Source organism: Notolabrus celidotus, chromosome 6 (genome assembly GCF_009762535.1).
Source record: "Notolabrus celidotus isolate fNotCel1 chromosome 6, fNotCel1.pri, whole genome shotgun sequence".
Classification (NCBI taxonomy): domain Eukaryota; kingdom Metazoa; phylum Chordata; class Actinopteri; order Labriformes; family Labridae; genus Notolabrus; species Notolabrus celidotus.
Genome location: NC_048277.1, coordinates 22,743,666 through 22,754,190, shown reverse-complemented (window position 1 = coordinate 22,754,190; position 10,525 = coordinate 22,743,666). Strand labels below are relative to the sequence as shown.

At 38.4% G+C, this 10,525-nt stretch overlaps 3 protein-coding genes across 6 annotated transcripts in view; 2 read left to right on the top strand and 1 right to left on the bottom strand.

Annotated features, from left to right (window-relative positions):
• Positions 1-441: 441 nt before the first annotated feature.
• Positions 442-4,748, top strand: commd4 (COMM domain containing 4). The gene is given in 11 exon segments (XM_034685780.1): positions 442-573; positions 855-926; positions 2,161-2,223; positions 2,315-2,354; positions 3,279-3,398; positions 3,892-3,948; positions 3,951-3,971; positions 4,076-4,129; positions 4,132-4,218; positions 4,221-4,250; positions 4,366-4,748. Coding segments are annotated over 11 exon segments (588 nt in total). The 5' UTR covers positions 442-570; the 3' UTR covers positions 4,407-4,748.
• Positions 4,749-4,845: 97 nt separating this feature from the next.
• The window catches only part of neil1 (nei-like DNA glycosylase 1), a 21,053-nt gene continuing 15,373 nt past the window's right edge, over positions 4,846-10,525 (top strand). Inside the window, exon 1 of one of the 2 annotated variants that reach the window (XM_034685779.1) lies at positions 4,846-5,177. The gene's annotated coding sequence lies outside the window, so the exon portion shown is untranslated. The remainder of the gene's footprint in view (positions 5,178-10,525) is intronic. The other variant, XM_034685778.1, reaches the window with a different exon arrangement.
• LOC117814439 (G2/M phase-specific E3 ubiquitin-protein ligase-like) overlaps positions 8,927-10,525 on the bottom strand; it is an 8,277-nt gene continuing 6,678 nt past the window's right edge. For all 3 annotated transcript variants that reach the window (XM_034685774.1, XM_034685775.1, XM_034685773.1), the window contains exon 9: positions 8,927-10,064. In XM_034685774.1, the coding sequence (XP_034541665.1) occupies positions 9,907-10,064 (158 nt within the window). In that variant the 3' untranslated portion in view covers positions 8,927-9,906. The remainder of the gene's footprint in view (positions 10,065-10,525) is intronic.

Genomic DNA, 10,525 nt, shown 5'->3' with positions numbered 1-10,525 from the left:
GCCATGATCACCAGTAATAAATCTCAGTGCAGAGTGAAAAACAGCATCAAGAGGCTTATATGAGATGTAAAAATATGGGAACTTTTTATGTGGTTTAGTTTTCAGATGAAAAACACTTCAAAGAAGGCTCGTGTTTTAACCTGTTCATTAGGCAAACACAGGAAGATGACAAGCAACATCAGGACCAGATTTCAAGTACTCCTCACTGAGGCGCAGCAGCTTAATGTCGGCATGCTATTGGCTGAACCAGAGATCAATCTTGGCTTGCTGTTAGCTGAGTCCAACTCTAACTCTGCCCACATTACGCATGCACCATAGTGATATTACACAGTCAAGCCTCATATCATACAATGAGTGTACAAATATTGTATTGAACAGTAAACGATTTTCCCCCTGATACCTGGACAAACGTTAATTTCTCCATAGGACCACGTTATTTTACGCAGGGACAGAAGGAACGCCCCTTTCTCCCATGTTCCAATCAGAGGCGGAGAAGCAGAATACTTCCTGTTCCCTGTACTGCAGCCTCAACCTCATGATCCAGTCTATGGACTCAGCTGACACACAGCCATGGTAAACACTTTCAAAATATTTATTCCTCATCCCTAGTTTGCTTGATTTGATGCCTTGTTTTACTAACATGACATTATAATCGCATGCTGAATAAACGTGTTTTTCTGTATATAATTAAACAGTGTCGAAGTGTAGTTCGGCTTTTAGGTATCTAGCAGGTTAAGCTAACCAGGAGCTTGTAATGATGGTTTAGATGGATAGATAATGCCAATAACTAAAGGTTTTATGATTGTCACAGTGGAACAGATACGAACTGTGTTTGTGATGTCTTTCCTTTAAAGCGGTTCCGTTTCTGTGGGGATCTGGACTGCCCAGACTGGGTACTTGCCGAAATCAGCACATTAGCAAAGATAGTGAGTATATTGTGGTCTAACACATTCACTACTGAGTAGGGTTGCCAACTTTCTCACTACTACATAAGGGACAGGTGCACGGTGCCATGGTGGTGTGAGCATGATGTGTGAATTCAGCATATATTCTGATTCTGATTCTGATTCAACTGGAAATGCAGAAAGTGTGTATATTCCCTTTAATCCTTACTGTATCATTATGTAACCTCATATGACTGAACCTCAAAGAAACCACAATTTGGCTCTTTACATCAAAAACAGGCAAAAGAAAAATTAAATGCAAAAGAGTATTGTGGAATTTTCATAATCTTATATATTTGTATGTAAGAATGTTTATCTACTGTATTCTTTCAGTCTAAGTGTCAAGTTTAGAGTAACTTCATTCCTATGTCATCTGTGATGGGCTAGATAGTGTCAGTGTAGTAATCAAGGTCTCTCCCTCTGCTCCTGTCTTCATCTATGTGTTGTGGCAGACATTACTGTCTCCAGAACGAGAGCACAGGTCTTCTTTCCACTTGTTGTGTTCCTATTGTCCAAACATGGTTATCTAACTTTAGTGTCGTCTTCGGGGGAATCAATACCATGCCAAGGGTTTTGTCTGGCAGAACTGACTGGCATTGCACTGCACTCTCCTGCCTGTGTACTGTTATGTTATTTCTCCTTGATCAAGTTCTACATACACTATTTCAACGTAAGCCGTCAGAGTCTCCTGAGTCTTCTGTGTCCAGTGTCCAGTTTGTTGCTAAATTCCATCACAAATAGGAGTATGACTCACCAAATGTACTTTTCCCATGGATACTTTTTGCTGCTCTTGACTGACTCAAGCAGTCTTTTGTCCTTTTGCACAGCCAGAGAGAAGCCCTTACATGACAAGTCTCAGTTTATAGATATTTGAAGTTCATTTCTGATCAGCTCTGTGCTGCATCGGTTTCTTGAGTCTGACCATTTAATTGCCATCAGAGAGAAAATCCTCTCCACACTTTTTTTGCAGGTGTGATTGCCACATGATCCACTGCTGTTTTATCTGATCTAGGATCTGTAGAGTGCAGTCTGCTGTATTTACAAGAGTTAATAGTCAATATACGGAACAATTGAGGTCCCGTATGAAAGAAAACCAATTTAGCCCATATACAGGATGTCCCGGCTAATACGGGACAGTTGGCAACCCTACTAATGATGCATGTTTTATTTTGATGCCAGTCTAATATGTTTTTTTTCTGCCTCACTAATGCAACAGTCAAGTGTGAAAATGAACTCCTCGTGTTCAAGTTCTGAAGGACTTGCTGGGGAAGGCATAGATGTAAGTGTTGAGTATATTTCTACATAATGACTTCTTGTATTATCTACAGTATTTACACAACCCTCACCTGTGCTGTCTTTTTTTTCTCCAGTATGACAAGGTTTCAAAGCTTACTGCAGATGCAAAGTTTGGTAAGTTAGAATATAGTAGATGGTCAAGAAATACTTTGTTGTCTATTTTTTATGTGTAAAGGCAGACATGTATTAAATGTGTCCCTTACTTATTACCCGGCATCCTTACTGATCTTCTGGTTGTGTAAGAAGCTTGATAACCCTTGACAGCGGTTATTAACTTTCACTAACATGAGCAACACCAGAGTCAAACTGATCCCACGTCATGTCAAAACAATCCACAGGAAAGAGTTTCGTCACATTTAACAGGCAAATAAGAATCCATCACCATTGAACACAAACTGGCATGGAATCACTGAGATTATTATTTAAAAACTGGAAACATAAATCATTTTAAATCAATAAAATAATGTTTGAATCAATGTTTTTGATAATGTGTTTGTATTTTAGGTTGGTGGCCGGGTAAATAAACGGGCTAATGTATGGTTAGCAGGTGTTATGGGAAAAGAACCCCTTCAGCTTTGCGTCGGTGTCTTGTCTCACCCTGCCAGGATTCTTTTTCCCAAAATAACCTGCTAACCATAGATTATCCCTTACATAAAGTGTCATGTGAAGAATGAGGTTACTTTATAAAGTCCTCATTGATTAAGACATTTTATGACAACAGGCACAAATGATTTTTCATAAACTTTTTCACACACATGGGACTCTTTCCCTCTGTCCTGAAGACAGGAGCTGTAAGGGCTAGTTCAGATGGCTGTGGACTGCCTTTCCCATAGACCATGTCCCTCTCACTGGTACTAGCCAAAGTAATGACTGCATAACACTAAGTTGTAGAAATACTAATTGCAAATAAAGGTCCTGCATTGAAATATATTTAATGAAAGCAGAAATGTGCTATAGTCCAAAGTAAAACTAATAACCATATCAGCATCATATTTCTTGTTTTATGACATGTATTCATGACGTTAATCTCTCCTACAGAGAGTGGAGACATCAAAGCTAGCGTGGCAGTGCTCAGCTTCATTTTGTCCAGTGCAGCCAAGCATGATGTTGACAGTGAATCTCTGTCCAGTGAGCTGCAGCAGCTCGGTCTGCCTAAAGGTAAGTCCACTGGAGCTCACTGCCCATTTTTGGTATGCAAATGACAACTGTGTTGCAGAATCTCAGAATGTAGGACCAAAGAATGACCCATGACCTGAAGAATTACCTAAGATCAGAAACATACATAGGTCCCAAACAAACCAAAGCCTATTGTTTTGTCATTGTAGCCTACTGCATTGTTTTATTGTTGTTTATGTAACCTAAGTAAGAAAAAACCTTGCACTCTGTTTGAACTTGAAGGGGACTCAGTAAGTGCGCAGTGTGACTGCTGGAACAATGATGCCAGGTGATGGAAGTGGTCTGGTGCATTGTCATTTAGTGTATAAATAGAATCGGATGCACAATTGTCTCTATTCCAATTTTGTATTATTTATTTTCCAGATGTTATATCATATTTGTCTGTGAATGCATCATTTAGGTAACTGTATATAGGTTTACATCTTTTTAGAACACATTGAAGTGATGATTAACCTCACACATCTTTTTTTTATAGAACACACAACAGGGCTCTGTAAATCCTATGAAGACAAACACTCTGCACTGCAAGACAAGCTAAGGAGACAAGCCTGAGATGTAAGTATTTCTCTCTGTCTTGCCCTTTTCAAGAGGTAGGCAATTATAACTGCTGACTAAACACTGATTTAGGGGGGCTTATCTGCTGTGTAATTCACTTTTAGTGGGGCGTCTGGAGGCTGTGTCCTGGCGTGTGGACTACACCCTGAGCTCCAGTGAATGAAGGAGGTGAATGCACCAATGATTCAGCTTAAACTGCAGGCACAAGGAGCAGAGTCAGGCTCCACAGAGACGACCGTTGTCTCTGTTCTGCTGACAAGTTCAGAGTCCTGCTTGCAGGTTAGTTCCTAATCTTGGCCCTTCAACAAACATCTCAGAGGAACTTCCATTTCAAACATTTCTTCAGGTCACATAAATGCAGTGATTGCTTTTTTCTTCTTTTTTTTTTTTACAGAGCTCAAACAAGCCCAGGCAATGATGAATGCGCTACAATAAAGAGGGACGAGTGAGACCACTACGGACAGAAATGACCTGATAGGCTGCCAAAGTGCCATACTTACATCTTTTACAGCAAAATACTTTGTATCAAAACAGTCAAAAGTCATGTGAATGGCTCATTTCCATTTGGACTGGATGATATTTTTGTTACCACACAAGTTGAAACATTTCCAGACTGAGTGGTTTGTCACTGAAGCAAGAAACATGAACATGAAAGGACCATTTTTGTACAATATTGTAAAATAATTCTCATTTTTCTAATATTTGAATCAAGTTTTAGAATAAGTGTCTGAACTTCTTATGGGTATGAATAATAAAATAAAATGTTGATAAAGGTAATGTTGACATCACGTGACCGTTTTTCTTTATCGCCTACATATCCCAGCATGCATTGGGCCTGACCGCCTGGTCCACCTATGTAATGTATCTAGCTTACGTATACGGTTTCTGTAGTGTTTTTGCCTGGGAAGCTGCATTGTATTTAGCATTTCTGGGAAAACCTCGAAATATCTCGTTGATAAGATATATACTTAGAGCTTATTACTTATTATATTTCGAGCGCGTGAAACAGTTAGATCTCGCGAGATTTATGAATGAATGGATGCCCCCCGGTAATGTTACACAAGTTGTTTGGTAACATGCATGTTATAAAACCCAAACCATACCTGCCCATCGTGGCAGCCTTGCAGAAAGCAAAGAGAAGGGACCCTAACAAACTTCGCAGGAAGCGGCTGGTCTATCTGCAGTGAGGTCTGTTTCCGGGTTCTGGTAAGTCCCTCCATGCAGTCAAATGGAAACCTAAACTCAAACAAAATAATTTAAGTTCAGAGGTTATTCAGCAGGCTCTTTTCCAGTGTCTTTAGTCAGCCCTTGCAATATCCTATGCAAAGGAGAAATACAATATTAGGTTACAACTAGACTAACAAAATGCCTAGGACACGTGTGTTTAGAAGCAGTCTTGTACTGAACTCTGTGGCAGGATGTTTTGATGACAAAGCACTGATTTGCATTGTGTTGTTTGGTCTTGGTTTGTGAGTGAGTGTGTATTTTTCAAATGTGTATGAGGGCCGTACAAGCCATAATTCATTCTGGCTCTCTCACACACATACATTCTCCTTTCACATGCATATATTCTCCTTTCACAGACATATATTTTCACTCTCACACACACCTATATTCTCCTTTCACATCCATATATTTTCACTCACACACATATATTCTCCTTTCACAGACATATATTTTCACTCTCACACACACATATATTCTCCTTTCACATGCATACATTCTCCTTTCACAGACATATATTCTCCTTTCACATGCATACATTCTCCTTTCATATGCATACATTCTCCTTTCACATGCATACATTCTCCTTTCACAGACATATATTCTCCTTTCACATGCATACATTCTCCTTTCATATGCATACATTCTCCTTCACAGACATATATTCTCCTTTCACATGCATACATTCTCCTTTCATATGCATACATTCTCCTTTCACAGACATATATTCTCCTTTCACATGCATACATTCTCCTTTCATATGCATACATTCTCCTTTCATATGCATACATTCTCCTTTCACAGACATACATTCTCCTTTCACATGCATACATTCTCCTTTCATATGCATACATTCTCCTTTCACAGACATACATTCTCCTTTCACATGCATACATTCTCCTTTCACATGCATACATTCTCCTTTCACAGACATATATTCTCCTTTCACATGCATACATTCTTCTTTCACATACATATAGGCTTATTTCACTCTCACACACATGTATTTTATATTGTCTCATCTTTTTTGGTATCCATTGCTTTGACTGACACAGGAAGTTCCTCCTTAGGCAGGAAGTTGCTCTCAAACCAGGAAATACTGCACATGTGCAAGCTTTGCTCAGCTCATCCCTGATGGTAAATAGCAAAACTCTACAATGATGCTATCCAAAGTCATCCTGTTTTCTCATTTAGTGCAGTTTTTCTTTTGGGAGTAAGTAGCAATGAAAATGACAATAGAATTTTTTTCAACAATGTCTTACAATGTATGGAGCAAATGCAAGAGAAGCTACCGATTCTTTTGTTCATGAGAGGCTGTATGGAGAACTTCGTGATCACATTCGAACCATATCTGGATTTCTGTCAATCTCAAGATTTGTGGAAGATTCAAGAAATAGAGAAGCCGTCAATACATTAGAGTCCTTGTATGGCTGTCTTAATTCTTTGTTGACTGCTTATGAAACCAGGCAAAGAACCAGTTCTGAGAACAGTTCTATCCTGTTGCCTCCACCTGTCACAACTGGACATCAAGGCAGACCTCAATACAGCATTCAGAAGAGCAAATCTCTCATTTAGTATCCCTTGGAATGAACTGGCAATGCATTGCAACATGCTTAGGGGTAAGCTGTCGGACTCTCTACAGGCACAGACAGCGGCTTGGTGTTGAGCCACTAGCATATGCAACACTATCAAATGACAACCTGAACAGACTTGTTGGTGAAATTCTTCAGTCTACCAGAAATGCAGGAGAAACGATATGTGCATGGGAGCTTGAGGTCACGTGGGCTACGCATTCAAAGGTGGCGTGTTAGACAGAGTCTGCAAGAAGTCGACCCTATTGGAAGGTCCTTCAGAAGACGCCATGCAATACGTCGACGAATTTACAGTGTTCCAACCTCCAATCAATTATGGTGAGTAAATTCTCAACAGAACAACTATGGGTAAATAAGTAGCACAAACTATGTAGACAGTTTCTTACAATCCAGTTGGGTGTGATGGAGGAAGTACTTAAATTCTTTATTTGAATAACACTTGATTACAAGTATAAGCCTGCATTTTAAGTGAACAGCAAAATGGACTATCAAAAAATAAAGAGCTCATTATTAACTGTCAGAACTCCGAATCTGGTCGGTGGGAGTGAAAAACATGTTTTCTTTAAAAAATCGCCAAAAATACACCATTTATCATATAAAGCATATACAGCTGTAAAAACAGAAGCGATTGTCAATTCTTCATTTTTCCGATGGTCCTTGAAGTAATCATGTCTGACAAATGCTTCTGTGAGGAAAGGTAACTGAATCTAAGCTTAAAATAATAAAATTTTATCAAAATGACTTTATTCTACATGTCTCATTTAATTAGTTTAATATGAATTGAATATATATTTTCCCATATTGGTAACACCTGTGGGCACTTGGAAAAATGTTGTATTGATCCCATCTTTTTCCAATTTTGTAAAATACAATACCAAGGAAATTCAACTTGCGATTTTGCTTTTTTTCATGATTTATAGCATTTTAGTGTGTTATACTGCACATAAGACATTTTTGAGTGCTCCCTACTTCTAGCCATGATTAGTATGCTGTTTTCAAAGAGGTGCAGGACATATTGCAATAGAACACGGCCACAGTGAGTAAATGTAACAGGAGCAAAAAATGTCCTGAAACGGCTTGGGGTTCAGACAGTTAAAAGTTATTTATTTGAGTGTTAAATGATTGATGTAAAACCACGGCCTTGTTATAATTTTGTCACATAAATTACTCTGATTTCAATTTCTCTTAGGCATATCGACGGAAACCACAAACTTGTGAGATGGAGGATGGTGTTCCACGGCTGTGTTGATGGTTTCAGTCGAACCATCATCTACCTTGCTTGTCTAGACAACAACAGAGCCTCTAGTGTTTTGTCACTATTCATTGCTGGTGTACAGAACTTTGGATTACCGTCCAGGGTGAGATGTGATCATGGACTGGAAAACACTGGTGTTGCCCGCTTCATGCTTTACAGGAGAGGATTGAACAGAGGTAGTGTTATTACTGGCAGGTCAGTACACAATCAAAGAATTGAGAGATTATGGGCAGAGGTTAATCGAGTAGTGTCGTTTCATTTTGTTAATCTTTTCAACTTTATGGAAGAGCATGATGTATTAGATTCACTTAATGAGCTCCATTTATTTTGTCTTCATTATATTTATTGCCACGAATTCAAAGGGCTGCAACTGAATTTCAGAACCAGTGGAATAACCATGGTCTTTCAACACAGGGGGGGCAAACCCCCCTTCAGCTGTGGCAAAGGGGCATAGTTAACAATGCAGGGATCCATAACCCAGGTATGAATGGTATATGTGACATAGACAGTGGCTTTGGGATTGATGACAATAGGCCACTCTCAGAGTTACAGACAAATAATGTTGTTGTTGTTCCATCAATTAACATTACCATCAGTGACACAACAATGGATACACTACAGCAGACTTTTGATCCATTTGAAGATGATGGAAATCATGGTATAGATTTGTTTTGCAACCTTGTGCAATTCATTGAAGAGAGGTATTCTTAAAATCATTCAATGAAGAGATAAAGAAAAAAATAAAACAAAAGCACACTGAACAGAGATTTATTATTTGAAAATAGACTAAGAGCTCATTCACATCAACGTGAAAAGGTCCACACAGGATATTTACTTACTGTAGTTGTGTAACACAAAGCTGAATAAAGGAGACACTGCCAATCTTTGTGATGTGTGAAACCACAATTTTATTTTGACATGGTGTTCTTTGTTGAAAACTAACATCAACATTAATACTGCATCTGCGGAATCTGTCAACATTGAAGACAGAAGGAACATGAGAATCAACACAAAAGCTGCACAACAGACAGCAGAAGAGGACAATGGCAAAAAATTATTTCACATTCATTGACTCACTGGAAAAATACACTTTTCAAGTATTGCATGTTAAAACAGTAACAATTTGACATTTTTATAAAAAACAAAACAAACTTGAGACTTAATTATATCTGACATTTCAGAAGATCTTAATCACCTGGTCATTTTACAAGTGTTAGAACCTTTTCACACAAGGACTACAAAAGTGTAGCGCATCACTATGCTCAGCATATTCAATGGTAATAATCTCAGTGACATTTAGTTTACGCAACATTGACATTTTGGCCTGACATAAGAGATATCAGTTACATAAATACTGCTGATCAAAAGCAGGTAGAGTGGTGAACAACATTGTAGAAATTAAAACAAGGAAATTATCAATGACAACAAGCTACAGTAATTACAGTTTGGTCTCAAGATTACTGGCAACCTGATCCTGGCTAAAATGAAGAGCTAAGATCCAAACCCATTTTAAGCTTACTCCACATTAACATCCACATTAAACTTGTTTTTTTCCTTCAATGAACTCTCTGATAATCTGAACAGTACTTAATAAGACATTTGCACCTTTTTGTTTTAACAAAGAAGCAACAAGTATATATTTTTCAAACAAAACACTGTGGAATGAAATCCATACCAAAACCACGTGACACGACCTGTTTTGGGGTTATTTGAGTTCTGACTCACATTTAACTTTGCAAACATGACCTACAATACTGAGAGGGAGGCCTGCCCGCAAATTATGCCATGCCGAAACCATGGGTATTGCCCAATGCAAAGTCCATGTTTTCCTGAAAGTCTTTGTAAGAGGTGTGCAGTGGTAACTTCAAACAATTGATGCAGGTGTTTGCAATTGGCAGTTTAGAAGTGGTTCCTGTGTCTTGGTGAAGAATTCAATCGAAGGTTGTGGAGAGAAGCCAATTGGTGGAACAGTGTTGGCCCCAGTGGCAAAAGCGAGAATTGTCCCCAACTTCTGCGTTTCCTCTGATGTAGAGAAAAACAAATACATCAGAAATTAGTTTAAAAACAAAACAAACAAACAAAAAGACTGCACCAACACTACTTTTACCTTTTCAAAACTAGGCCTCTGGCTCTGATTCCTGCTTGAACATGACATGTGCCAAATAATAGAGGATATCTCTGCAACTATAAGGTCTATTTGAATAAACATGATATCAAAATAAAGTTAACACGTGTAATATGTCCTCCAGAGGTGTAAGAATTAGTATAAGTTATATGTTACTGTGTCTTAAAGGAAAGACTTAATTTTCGCCTGAAGAAAAAAGTACACTTTTAGAGTGAATTTGTCATTGATAAATGCATTGCAGTCTACAACCTCCAGAAAACCATATAAACCTATAAGCATTACATAACCTGTGCCAAGATTGATGGTTAAAAGTGAAGCAGAGCAAAATTAGAGAGGTTTTACTTTCTACTTAAACAAT